General features: G+C 38.6%; 4 protein-coding genes across 8 annotated transcripts in view; all 4 read right to left on the bottom strand.

Annotated features, from left to right (window-relative positions):
• The window catches only part of LOC145462727 (uncharacterized), a 179,673-nt gene that overhangs the window by 14,064 nt on the left and 151,824 nt on the right, over nucleotides 1-13,785 (bottom strand). The gene's annotated exons all lie outside the window — the stretch shown is intronic.
• On the bottom strand, nucleotides 3,765-4,711 carry LOC145462744 (octopamine receptor beta-1R-like). Its single transcript, XM_081446338.1, has one exon. The coding sequence runs from the start codon at nucleotides 4,696-4,698 to the stop codon at nucleotides 3,778-3,780; it is 921 nt and encodes a 306-aa protein (XP_081302464.1). The 5' UTR covers nucleotides 4,699-4,711; the 3' UTR covers nucleotides 3,765-3,777.
• Nucleotides 8,903-10,009, bottom strand: LOC145462753 (octopamine receptor beta-1R-like). Its single transcript, XM_081446345.1, has one exon. The coding sequence runs from the start codon at nucleotides 9,820-9,822 to the stop codon at nucleotides 8,917-8,919; it is 906 nt and encodes a 301-aa protein (XP_081302471.1). The 5' UTR covers nucleotides 9,823-10,009; the 3' UTR covers nucleotides 8,903-8,916.
• LOC145462752 (octopamine receptor beta-1R-like) lies at nucleotides 10,069-13,567 on the bottom strand. The gene has a single exon (XM_081446344.1). It carries the CDS (start codon nucleotides 13,565-13,567, stop codon nucleotides 12,662-12,664), a length of 906 nt encoding a protein of 301 aa, XP_081302470.1. The 3' UTR covers nucleotides 10,069-12,661.

Raw genomic sequence — 13,785 nt, 5'->3', positions numbered from 1 at the left:
AAATGACAATGAACATCTTTGTAGCGGTACTTTATTCACAAAATCAGAAGGTTTCGTTACATGCGAAGACAGTCTGATCTGCAACAAATTGTCTTAAATCCTCTGCAGGTCGATATTTCAAACTTAGCCCCCAAAATAGTGGAACTGACGAATTGCCATTTTGTTTGTTTGCTCGATAAAGGAAAGGGAACGTGAATGAATCTACTCATATCACCTGCTTACAATAGTCAGTCCTTCACTGTACACCAATGAAAACGTTCTTTAGTCTGCTATAAAGGCGCTTGCAGCAAAATATTCAAATTCAGCTTCAGAATTCTGAATCTCCCTAAGATCAAAGAAAACTGACTATTATATGCTACTGCTGGGTTTAATAGACGTTATTAAGATATGAAAAATGTAACGAAGACAATAACAATTTAACAACTACAGTCAAGCAACTCTGTTAAAAAGTTAATCGAATCAAAGAAAACATGTCAATTAATCATCTGGCCCCAGTTGTTCAAAGGATGGATAGCGTAGTTTGTTTTGGCAACACTTATCCATCGGATAGCGTTAACTGCACTTGGAACAACTGAACCCACGCATTCACTCTCCTCATCCAGTTCTAATTTGGAGACATATTTCGCAGTGTGATAAGTACATTATAGCGTGCCGACTGTGTCTCATCTTCTAGCGTTGTATAACATGCAGGGTTCAAAGATGAATTAAAAAGCTTTGCATACTAAGTTAACATGATGTGCAGCACACAATTTACATTTTCTCTTCATGACTATCAAAGGACGGAACCACCGTTTAGTTTTGTTTTATGAACAAAGCTACAACACGCTTGATTTCGAAGTGGGATTTATCGATCTATACAATTTGCAGAGTGTAGCTATGAGGCCTCTTAAAAAGTACCAAGAATTTAAGGTGGTTCAAAACAGTTCCCAGCACTTTCCAAGACTTAGATTTTGATGGGTCATTATAACCACTCTTTATCAATTGATGCTGCAGTCATTGTAACATATCATTGGTCAACACGTCGTTATCATTTTCGTGACACAACAGGTTACCATAGCAACAGTATGACCTGCTAAAAATACCCTTAATTATAGCTTTAACTGCTTATAATTCAAAAACGGCACGGTGAATTTTTTTTACAATTTTGATGAGTAGAATAAGGCGCAACTTTTGACAATTTTTTTTAAAAAAATGTACTTGGGGTACAGACCCACCTTAAAAGCAAATAAAACTGAATAACCTGGACTAATAAAACGAGGGAATCTCTATAAACACAGATAGATGCAAATCAACGCGCGAGTGTCAAATAGCAAATCCTGTTCGCCTTTAAAGCACAAAATTCGCAACGAGAGATGATGGAATGAAAGAAATGTTAAGAAATTTGGTTTAAGAACGGATTATAGTTCAACATAAAGCCAGGAAATAGACTGGATTTAGAAGCAGAAAGACGTCCAAAATTTCAAAGACATGCGGTGTTCAAGTTAAGCTTCCGATATTCCGCTAAAGCGCATTTGGATATTATTTCTGCCGATGCCTTTGCAATTTATCGACCGTAGTTTCACCAGACCTTTAAAGAAATTCACCCAAAGATTTCACCAAACCGAAAAAATTGAACTAACAAAACGAGGAAATCTCCATACTTTGTAAACACAGTATGGACGCGTCAGATATCAAAACCTGTACGCTTTCAAAGCATAAAATGGTTTGTTGATCTTTCTTGGTTTCCAACCAAAACAAAACAAGTAATTTTAGCAGTCTATGAAGCGGCTGTTCCTACTAACACAGAAAACTTCAAAACTCACCTGGCAGTATTAACAAATACAGTTTTATAATTTTTAGACAGAAACATATAGCTATTTGTTTACAATATGCAACTTACAGCAACTTCGTCAAAGCATGCAACTCAGGTGTTATTGTTTAGAGATTAGTGAAATTAAAACAATGAAATTTATAAAATGTCTCACAGCATGGTTTCAAATTAGGAAGACTTTACAACTCCAATAGCAGATATCTCGCAGAAGCAACTTGACAGTCGTGCTTAAATCGTGCTTAAACAATATCATATGCATACAATAGGGGGAGGGGAAAAAGTTTTCTGGAATGTAAGTACTGTAACTATAACCAAGTAAGTAGTAGATAAATGCTGTACTGTAGCATTGTATCGTAAGTATTTTTCATTGTAAGTAGTGTTTTTTTTTTGTTTTGGTCTGTTAGTGTGGAAATAAAGTTAATGAAAAAAAAAAATTCTCTAAACACACGAAACACGTTTGATTCTTTTTGTTTATCACCTAATGAATCGCGTGACTCCCTCCTCCCTTTTCCAGAGTCTGTACGCAGACGGACGGACGGACGCTCGCTCGCTCGTAGGATTACGTCATAGCCTAATTTCTTCTCTTGATTGTTTACCAAAATCTTAACCCATGGTGCTCCGCTGGTTCACTTCGCGCGCTGGACCTCCGCTAATACCAAGTTAAAAAGGCTTTTTTTCGTGTTATGTGAAACGGTCATGTTTCATGTTATACATATTACAAGGGTGGTCAAAAAGATTTTAAGGAGCTTGTATGTTGCGTGACACAGCATAAATTTTACAACAATCATTAATTTACAAACAATCTTTTAGCTTATTTTAATAGGTCGAACACCTGAGCTGTTTTGATCGTTGCGACTGTAATGAGTTGCCACAAAAAAACTGATTGCGTTATGTACTTTACTGGCAAATGACTATAATCAACTTTTTAAAATTTCTATCAAATGAGACAAAACCCCTTTTTACTGTACTTTAAGTCACCTATCCTTTAGAGTTTAGAATTACCCTATCGAGCCGAGGACTATTCTGACATCGATGTTTCTGTCCTTAGAACAACCTCGTTCCTTCATTAAACAGAATCAGGGGATATAAATTACTTATACGAGAGCAGGCCTCAAACTGACCAAAATGGCGAATCACTAAGGTTTTAGAACAAACTATGCGCTTTGTCAGATAACTTTTACCTGCTCGAGTACGCGCAAAGCGATCTCCTGACCTCAGTGGAAAGTGAGAGAGAAAAACCCATCCAGCATCCAAAACATCCATGAATCCAGTAAAACAATCATTTCGTGAGCAAATTGAGTGATTTCCAGCAGAAAACAACATCCATTTGAATCCGTAGTCGTTCGCTATAGCTCGCTGTGCGAATCATTTAAGCCCGCGGTAATAATCAATCAATCGGCGGTTTTAACCTAACTGTTATGAATTAAAAAAAAAAATGTTTACGACCCATCGAAGGACTGCTGACCGAACGATTGAAGTGTTTCTTCCCCAACTAACTGCTATAACTCATTCTGGCTACGCTATCACTCGCTAAAAATGACGCTGCAGGAAACAGGCCCATAATCAAGGAAAATGTGGTGTAGGTAGTATCAGTTGAATTCTTTCGCTGTAACCACTTGACGGGTAGCCCAAAGTAGAAAGGTTCGACAAGTAAACCAACACCAAAATCAGGGACAGCAAGATTCAGAAGCAATGTTTTCAGAGGCTTTGGTAACGAGGAAGTTTTTCTTAGCGCCTGGATTGTGGTGCCATTCAAGATGATGGCGGCGATGGCTTAGAAAGCGTTGAACACACAATGGCCAGTTGCCTCTATGAGATCTGCATGCAGGGAATCATAGCAGTTGTAAAAAATACATGCGGAAAAATGCACTGCAAAGTTTAATAACATCTGTGTTCATGCCTTTTTCAAGCCAGTTTGGAAGAAAATTATTAATTAACAGACCCACAATCGCATGTTACGCCTTTACTCAGCTGTGATTTGGAATGACATTTCGCAGCATGTCCAAGACAGCGCGTCGAATGTGTCTCATCTTCCAGCAGTAAATAACAGGGTTTAAAGATGAATTGAGAAATAACAAGGTGATTGAAGACATGGAAAAAACTTTTACCCTGGCACTTAAGTCGCAGATTGCAACGACAACAAAATTGGATATCTGCGGAAGATAACAAAGCAAAAACACTAGATAAACGTAAAATACACCAACTGCAGATTTTCTCAGCATAGCAGCATTTGCTATTTGGCCAATCTGTGCTACTTGTTGTACCTGTAGGGCTTGAATTTGATTTCTATGGCGCCGTACAGCAAAATAAATCTTGAAATAAAGCATCGCTGAGACTACGAGGCAAGCTACTCCACTAACGGCAAACACTATGTGAGAAATATTCGTGGAGACCCACAAGTAAAGTAACGAAAAAAATGCACTGAACACCCATAATGTGATTACCACAGCAACAACTCGCTTGTGAGTCACAAGTTCCTGGTATCTGAGATGCAGGTGCACAGCCAAGAATCTGTCACCGCTTAGAGCCATGACTCCCAAAAATGAAGCTGCAGAAAATAAATACAAGGTAAAGCGAAACGCAGTGTAAAAAGCACCAGTCGTGTTGTTTCGTTGCAACCACTTGACGAGTATTCCAACGTAGAAAGGTTCGCCAAGTAAACCAACACCAAGATCGGAAACACCAAGACTCAGAAGCAATGTTTTAACAGGTTGTGGCAATGAAGTTCTTCGTATCGCTTGGATTGTGATGCTGTTAAAGACGATAGCAGTAATGATTAGGAAAGCGTTGAGCACACAATTTGAAATGTGCCATGATCTTAAGTTTTCATATTCCGTACTCGTGGGCTGGTAGAGCAGCACCTCGCGAAAGCCGTGAGTGTTTCCCATGAACTCGTATGTTTTCAATGCTAACGGTGCTTTTAAATTTTCTAGAGTTAAATAATTCCTGTTGACTCCTGAATTGTCCGACGCAGGCTAAAAATAACGAATTCTAATCATGTTCCTGAACATGTTTTCGACTTGATCATAACTCCATTGAAGAAGTATTCGCCGGAAAATGTTTAGAAAGCTTCGTTCCAGGAAATTTTTCAATCAAACGCGGTTTCAAATCGGCGATGAAGGAGCATGCACGCCCCTTCTTAACACATCCAGCAGTTAAAGTTAATTTCAATTTTCATAAAGTCGTTATAAGAAACAAGATATTTCAGGTTTCAAATTGCTTGTCTCCGCTTACAACAGTTGTCTCACGTTTCATCTGTAAATTAGAGCTTTGTTTATTAAATGTCTCCTGAAAAATCTAGCAATTAGTATATCGTTGATATGTTGCCTGGTTTTGCTCTTTACGTCTCAGGCAAGTGTAAAAATTCAATCGATATCTGTGTGCAAATGCACTGATGTTTTGTTAATGAGAGATCACCTGCAAACCTTTGACTTAAATGTTAACGGACCTGTCATCTTATTCTCATCAGAACAAATGAGGGTTCGACGAGTTAGGTTCCAATTTCAACAGAGTCCAAATGGGTTTAATAAACAAATTCTAGGGCTTCAGAGGTGTTTTTAGGCGGGGATGTGGGCTCAGTGTGCAAGCGCAATAAATTTCCAAGAAAAGAACACTGAGTACACGAGACCAACATTCTGCTGTACAAGCCATATTGACGTATTCTATGAAATGTCTATTATGTGGCTCTTTCAGATTATTACTGGCAGTGAGTTAATCAGTCTATGACTCATGCATCTACATTTAACATCAGATCTTATTCTCAGTATTATTCAGTGATACTGTAAAGCGGAAATTGGAAATCCGCGAATGTGATTGGCTCTGGATTTGTATTCTATACGCTGATAGAGAACGAGCACCCTCGCACTGCTCTTGAAACTGAATATTATTCGTAACTTCAGGCCTATAAAGACACAAAATTGTAGGTTTTGGGCTGTAATCCTTTAGAGTGTCAACTAAAGCAATGAGAATACTCGCCCTCGTTACCCATGAGCGATAGGTAACTCGGCTAGCTGACCGGGCTCGTACTCTAATTGTTAAATAACAACAAGGCAAACTTCATTTTTTACGTTTTCATTTTCTTCAGACTTGTGGAAACAAGGTTCTTTTCGCCAGACTGAATTGTAGAAGAATTGTAAACTAAAAGTCATGTAAGAGTGAAAGAAAAGATACAGAAAAATGATCTTATGAGTGGAAAATCTAATGTATCATTGCTAATACTTCACGTGGAAAAATCTAAATTTTTATACCATGCCACAGAAAATGCAGCCAATCGGAATATAGGAAAGCCGTTGTATATTCGACGATATTACATCCAACCTTTCCATCATGCGCCGCGCGTATGTCTCATTGATTGTATTGGCCACTTTATTTTCTATGTCATGTTATAAAATAGTTATTCAACGCTCTCTCGTGGTATACCACAGAATGTCCCACTTGTCACTTGGTATTTTCTGAGTAGAGACACTCACCTAAAGGCTCGTGTGTATTTCGAGAAAATACAAGAGACTCGTGAAATATTCCATGTTATTATATGCTTTGGCTTGTGGCCGATATAACGCGCGCTCTGATTGGCTAAGAGCGAGATCTGAGCGGTCATTACGCAGCCGTAATGCCCACGGGCCGATTACGGATTATGCAAATTAGGAAGAGCCCGGCTCTGAAAATTCAATCGCATTGAAACGATGAAAGCCGATTAAAAACAGTAAGAGAAAGTAAAATTAATCCGAGTAGCTAAAAGTTTAGAGATTTTTCCTTAACAAAAATTTATATGGAAGTCGTTTTTGACTTACCAGCCGGAACCTTGGCGAGCACTAGCGAAAAACAATCAAAGTTTACCGAGCCTTAGGTAAAGCTAAAATCGCTAAGTGAAAAACACCATCGGCAGATCTGTCATGCATCCTGAGCAGAACACCACGAAGAAACTTATAAGTTATAATCTTAGTCACAACAATTACTGAAATATTGAACTCCGCCACAGTTCTCATCAAATAGATTCCCTCGCTTTAAAACAAGCAAGTGTAAATCAGCTTCCAGGATCATCAGATGTAAACAATCGAGCGGTTTCTGTCGGTAGCAGTGTTTCTGATAACTGCAGGAAGTTTTAGACGTTCACAAGGCTTGAAAAGTTCATCCATAAATCCCAGAATGAAGAAGGCGAAGATATGTTGTCGAAAGCGAATGCGAAGATCGAGTTATTCTGAGCAGTACATTCTGAAGCATTAGTATTTTCTTTCACCGAAGCACCGTTGGTTTGGACTATTTTGAAGCACTGTCTGTCTTATCTATGTGCGTTGACGTTTCGCCACAAAAGTCGGAAAAACTCCCCCATCAAGTTGTGGCACCACGATACTAAAATACCTTTTTGAGGCTGTGACAATCATTTTTCCTGTAAAGGAATGTGTTTTTAACGGAATACGTAAAGTTCACTGACTGTGTAGTTTTGCCCTGGGTTTGAGACGATGAATGAATCGGTAAACGCGCGCATCGCCGGATGTAAATTGACGACTTCCGCTCGAATAAATTTTTTTTTTTCTTTTCTGTGATTCATGAGCCATATAATAACCAACTTAATAACCTCGACCGTTCGGTCGTTACAGGAAAATCTCAAACCTCGCCCTACCGTATTGACCGAGCCATAGCGAGGCCAATAAGGCAAGGCCTCAGTTTGAGATTTTCCCGTAACGACCTCACTCTCGGTTATTAAGTAGTTATTATTTTTTTCTCAAGCATCTGAGCGGGCCGGAATCCTAAATCCTGGAATTTAATTGGCTAATCATACGCACGTGACCGGTCCAGCTTTTTACGATACGGCCCACGGGCCGGATTTTTTCTTCGCTGCCTAAATTTCGCTCCTAAAAGTTAGCGGTAACCGTCAATCTTTTGCCTTTTTTACACATCCATCGACGATTGGTCGACGCAAGTTTATCTCTATTTACTTTAAAATGGCAAGGAAAATCACTGTAAGTAAATTCAATTGAGTGTTTTGAAAATGTGAGAGTTTGCTTGGTTGTTTGTAGCTTGGCGCTGTAATGGTGCGTAATAATGTGTTTCAGTCTCGCCGTAAAATTTGCGTCAATTTCAGTTGAGTTTACCTCTCTGATCGTTGCTGTATTTAGGAGAATTTCTGTGGAATACACTTAACGAATTTCCTCGCTTTCTGCCATTCAATTTCCGGTAGAAAAGTCTGATTTCAAGTGATTTTAAAAGTAACGACTGACAGAGATTGTTTCTGTAGTAAAACTTCAAACTTCACACGAAATTTCACACAGCAAAAACAACTTTGGAGAACTTAACTGGTGAAATAAATGCAACTAACATATAAGTAGTTCAAAAAAATCTGTTCTTTAATACATATTTCTTTGTCTACTATCTGAGTTACTCGCTCGTTGCCAAGTTTTTTTACAAATCGTTAGTAGACGGCGCGCAAGCCGATTCAATGACAAGAGCTGCGTAAACAAACCCATTTGTGATCTGTAAAACTAATTTACTGCAGGAAAAAAATAAACATGCTTTTTTGCCGGCTTAGGGTCGGTCCTTATAGCGAAAAACTGTGACCTCGGGCTTGAAAATGCTGCCCTCGGCGGGCAGCATTTTCAAGACCTTGGTCACAGTTTTTCGCTATATGGACCGACCCTAAGCCGGCAAATAACATATATGTATACCACTCGAAAGCGTCGCATAACTAGAATGTAGATTTTCTCTACATTGACAAACAGTGCACAAAATTCTAATGAATACCTAGACTACCATTCGGTCTTCTCGCGCCGGCTTCACGTTAACCCGATGGCTTGAAGATATGAATTTTATTTTTCCTTGTTAAAATCAACATTTTACCGCTCGCAAATAAAATTCATATCTTCGCGCCACCGTGTAATATCCTCGATGTTATAAACAGGCGACTTTCTCTTCACAGACGCACTTGGTAAGAAAAGGCATGGAATAAATTTGGACATTGAAAACAACAATAACAAATATAAGAACACTGAAAACGAAAATGAAAAAAAAAAATAAAATAAATATTACTCATGAGTCCTTTAGAACAGTTAACACTCTACACAGGTTCTACACAGTTCATGTTGTTTTCGGCGCGATTCTTGAGTCTCTACTCAGCTGTGACTTGGAAAGACATTTCGCAGTGTGTCCAAGATAGCGTGTCGAATGTGTCTCATTTTCCAACAGTAAACAACAGGATTCAAAGATGAATTTAGTAACATCAGAGTTATTGACGAAATGACCAAAACTTTAACACTAGTACTAAATTCAGAGATTGCCATGACAGCAAAACTGCAAAAGTTCGGCAAATAACTTATACAAAACACTAAGTATATGTAAAACGTTCCGACTGCAGATTTTCGTAGCCTGGCAACATTTGCTATTTGGCTATGTGCTTGCAGAGCATGAATTTGATTTCTGTGGCGCCGCACGGTTAAATAAATCTTAAAGAAAAGCAACCCTGAAATTACGAGACAAAGAATCCCGGTAATTGCCAAACCCAGGTAAGCAATAGTCATCGGAACCAACAAGCTAACTAAGGAAAGAAGCGCACTGGATATCCATATTGAGATCACCACAGCAACAACTCGCTTGTGAGTCACAAGTTCCTGGTATCTGAGATGAAGATGAATCGCCAAGAATCTGTCTACACTTAGAGCCAATACTCCGACAAATGACGCTCCAGAAAACAGGCCCACGATCAAGTAAAACGTGGTGCATGTAGCATCAGTTGAATTGTCTCGCTGCAACCACTTGACGAGGAGGCCAGAGTAGAAAGGATCTACAAGTAAACCAACACCAAGATCAGAGACAGCAAGACTCAGAAGCAATGTTTTCAGAGGCTTTGGCAACGATGAAGTTTTTGTTAAGGCCTGGATTGTGACGCTGTTGAAGATGATGGCGGTAATAACAAGGAAAGCACTGAAGATACAGTTAACAATGTACCACGATCTTAAGTTTTCGTCTTCCGTACTCGTGGGTTGGTATAGCAGCAATTCCTCACAAACAGGATTTTTCATAACCTTGTATGTTTTCAATCCTTACTAATGTTCTAATCTAATGTTAAATAATCCATGTGAGCTCCTGGATTATCCGACGCACTTTAAAAATGACAAATTCGAAAAATTGTTCCCGTACACGTCTATAACGTGACCACAACTCTGTTGAATAAGTATTCGCTGGAAAATGTTTCGTTCCAATTTTGCACTCAAAAGCCGTTTCACCAACTAACTTATTAACTTATTAACTTATTAACTTACTAACTAAATTACGTTTTTTGATCTATTTTTCCTGACACATCCAAGAGGTAGGAAATCTTCGACTCTTAATTATATTTTTTTGTAAATTAGAATACGAATATTATGATATTTTATTATAAACACTCATTATATTACAGTAGAACCCCGGTAATTCGAACTTGGATAACTCGAACTCCCCCGCTAACTCGAACTAAATTTCGTTTCCTTTGATAAAAATTTACCCCGATAACTCGAATTCTGGTTCATGTAACTCACCAGGGATGTCATCCCATTAGCTTTTCTTGTCGTGTAATCGGTAAAAACACTCAAAACTAACACCACAGCAATTTGATTTTAATTAGTGCAACCGACCGTTCACATATTTGACAGTCATTTCCCGATGGTATGAGTCATACCGGATTCGATGCCTTTAGCTGTCACTGTATACTGAAGTGCTGAAAAATCAGTGAATTATCAATTATTAACATGCCAAGTTGGATATTCAATCGACCCCGATAACTCGAGCCCCCGCTAACTCGAACTGTTTTTCGTTTCCCTTCAGAGTTCGAGTTACCGGGGTTCCGCTGTATATTATAAACCATGATATTACGTCTGAGTGTTCATATTCCGTACTCGCGCGTGGGCTGGTAGAGCAGCAATTCGCTAAAGCCGTGAGGATTTTCCATGAACTCGTATGTGTCAATGCTTCTTCTTTTTCTTAGTTTCTAGCTCTCCTCTGGGAGGATAGGGCCATAGGCGTCAATGCTTAAGCTTAAATTATTTCCTGTTGGGTTAAATAATGACTGTTGGCTCATGGAATTAACTGACGCACGTTAAAAATAACAAATTCGAAAACGTGTTCCGGATCACTTCTACAACTTGATGAAAACTCCATTGAAGAAGTATTCGCAAGAAAATGTTTAGAAAGCTTCGTTCCAGGAAAATTTTCAATCAAACGCGGTTTCAAATTGGCGATGAACGAACATGCACGCCCATTCTTAACACATCAAGTAGTTCAAGTTAATCACAATTTTCATCAAGTCGTCATAACAAACAAGATATTTCAAGTTTCGAATTCCTTGTCTCCGCTTACAACAGTTGTCTCACGTTTCAACTGTAAATTAGAGCTTTCGTTTATTAAAACGTTTCGTGAAAAATCTAACAATTAGTATATCCTTGATATGTTGCCTGGTTTTGCTCTTTACGTCTCAGGCAAATGTAAAATTCAATCGATATCTGTGTACAAATGCACTAATTTTTTTGTGATTATTATCTATTTTTGCTAATGAGTAATCACCTGCAAAGCTTTGTCATAAATGTTAACGGACCCTTCATCTTATGTTTTCAGAGCAAATGAGAATTCAACGAGTTAGGTTCCAATATCAACTGAGTCCAAATAGGTTTAATAAACAAATTCTAGTGTTTCACAGGTGTTTGTGCGCTGAGATGTGGGCTCAGTGCGCAAGCCCTAGAAATTTCTAAGAAACGAACACTGAGTAACTTTGTTAGCACCACTCGCTTATACAAGCCATACAGGCGTGTTCAATGAAATGTCTTTTATGTGGCTCTTTCAGATCATTACTGGCAGCGAGTTCATCTATGACACACCTACATTAACAGCGGATCTTACTCTCAGTATTATAGGTAATGTAAAGCGGAAATTGGAAATCCGCGAATCTGATTGGTTCTGTAATCGCTTTCTATTCGCTGATAGACAATGATCACCCGAGTGCTGCTCTTGAAACTGGTAGTCATTCTTAATTTTAGGTTTAAAATGACACAAAGTTGGAGGTTTCGGGCTGTAAAAAAATCCTTTAGAGTGTCTATTAAAACAATGAGACTACTCGCCATCGTTTTCTATGAGTGATAGTTAACTCGTCTACGCCGAATATTCGCTCACAGAAAACCCGAGCTCGAAACTTCATTTTGTACGTTTTTACTTTCTTCAGACTTGTGGAAACAAGGTTGTTTTCGCCACACTGAATTTCAGAAGAACAATGTTCTTTTCGCCACACTGAATTTGAGAAGAATTTTCACCGAAAATTTATGTAAGAGTGAAAGGAAAGCTACAGAAGAATGATCTTATGAGTGAGAAATTCAACGTGTCCTTGCTAATACTTCACGTGCAAAAAAATACAAATTTGAAGATTTCCTCTACACCGACAAGCAGTGTGCAAAATTTCAATGAATACCCAGACCCCCATTCGATCTTCTCACGCCGGTTTGACCTTTACACGGTAGCTTGCAAAGATATAAATTTTATTTTCTCGCGTTAAAAACAATATTCAACACTCCAAAATATAATTCATGACTTCGCGCTGCCGTGTAACATCCTCGATATTATTAACTGTATCGAAGCAGGTGACCGGCTTTCACTTTACAGACGCACTTCTTAAAAAAGACAGGAATATAATAAATGTTAATATTGGAAACAACAATAACAGAAATAATGACAATGAAACGAAATTAGAAATAATAAAAATATCAAGAATCAACGCATGCAACAAGGCACTTAGTTCTCTGGAACAGTTCACAAACTACACGGTGTTGTTAAAGCGAAGTGAGCGTTTATGTTGTTCTCGGCGCGATCTGCCTCTTCATTTGAATATAAAGCCTTTACTCAGCTGTAACTTGGAAAGACATTTCGCAGTGTGTCCAAGATAGCGTCTCGAATGTGTCTCATTTTCCAACAGTAAACAACAGGATTCAAAGATGAATTTAGTAACATCAGAGTTACTGACGAAATGACCAAAACTTTAACACTAGTACTAAATTCAGAGATTGCCATGACAGCAAAACTGCAAAAGTTCGGCAAATAACTTATACAAAACACTAAGTATATGTAAAACGTTCCGACTGCAGATTTTCGTAGCCTGGCAACATTTGCTTTTTGGCTATGTGCTTGCAGGGCATGAATTTGATTTCTGTGGCGCCGCACGGTTAAATAAATCTTAAAGAAAAGCAACCCTGAAGTTACGAGACAAAGTATCCCGGTAATTGCCAAAACCAGGTAGGCAATAGTCATCGGAACCAACAAGCTAACTAAGGAAAGAAGCGCACTGGATATCCATATTGAGATCACCAAAACAACAACTCGCTTGTGAGTTACCAGCAACTGGTATCTGAGATGAAGATGAATCGCCAAGAATCTGTCTACACTTAGAGCCAATACTCCGACAAATGACGCTCCAGAAAACAAGCCCTGGATCAAGTAAAACGTGGTGCATGTAGCATCAGTTGAATTGTCTCGCTGTAACCACTTGACGAGGAGGCCAATGAAGAACGGCTCTACAAGTAAACCAACACCAAGATCAGAGACAGCAAGACTCAGAAGCAATGTTTTCAGAGGCTTTGGCAACGATGAAGTTTTTGTTAAGGCCTGGATTGTGACGCTGTTGAAGATGATGGCGGTTACAGTAATAAAAACGTTGAAGACACAGTTAACAATGTACCACGATCTTAGGTTTTCATCTTCCGTACCCGTGGTCTGGTATAGCAAAAATTCCTCACAAACAGGATTTATCATAACCTTGTATGTTTTCAATCCTTACGGTGTTTCACTAATGTTAAATAATCCATGTGAGCTCCTGGATTATCCGACGCACTTTAAAAATGACAAATTCGATAAATTGTTCTCGTACACGTCTATAACTTGAATAAGTATATTCACGGGAAAATTTTTCGAAAATTTCGTTCCAATTTTGCACTCAAAAGCCGTTTGGTTACCTACTAACTCATTAAAGT

Source organism: Orbicella franksi, chromosome 12, assembly GCF_964199315.1.
Source record: "Orbicella franksi chromosome 12, jaOrbFran1.1, whole genome shotgun sequence".
Lineage (NCBI taxonomy): Eukaryota > Metazoa > Cnidaria > Anthozoa > Scleractinia > Merulinidae > Orbicella > Orbicella franksi.
The sequence above is the reverse complement of the archived record's forward strand: the minus strand, read 5'-3'. Positions and strand labels throughout refer to the sequence as shown.

Excerpts from the sequence above, each read along its gene's own strand:
- LOC145462752 (XM_081446344.1), bottom strand. The coding sequence starts at position 13,567 with ATGATAAATCCTGTTTGTGAGGAATTTTTGCTATACCAGACCACGGGT.
- LOC145462753 (XM_081446345.1), bottom strand. The coding sequence starts at position 9,822 with ATGAAAAATCCTGTTTGTGAGGAATTGCTGCTATACCAACCCACGAGT.
- LOC145462744 (XM_081446338.1), bottom strand. The coding sequence starts at position 4,698 with ATGGGAAACACTCACGGCTTTCGCGAGGTGCTGCTCTACCAGCCCACG.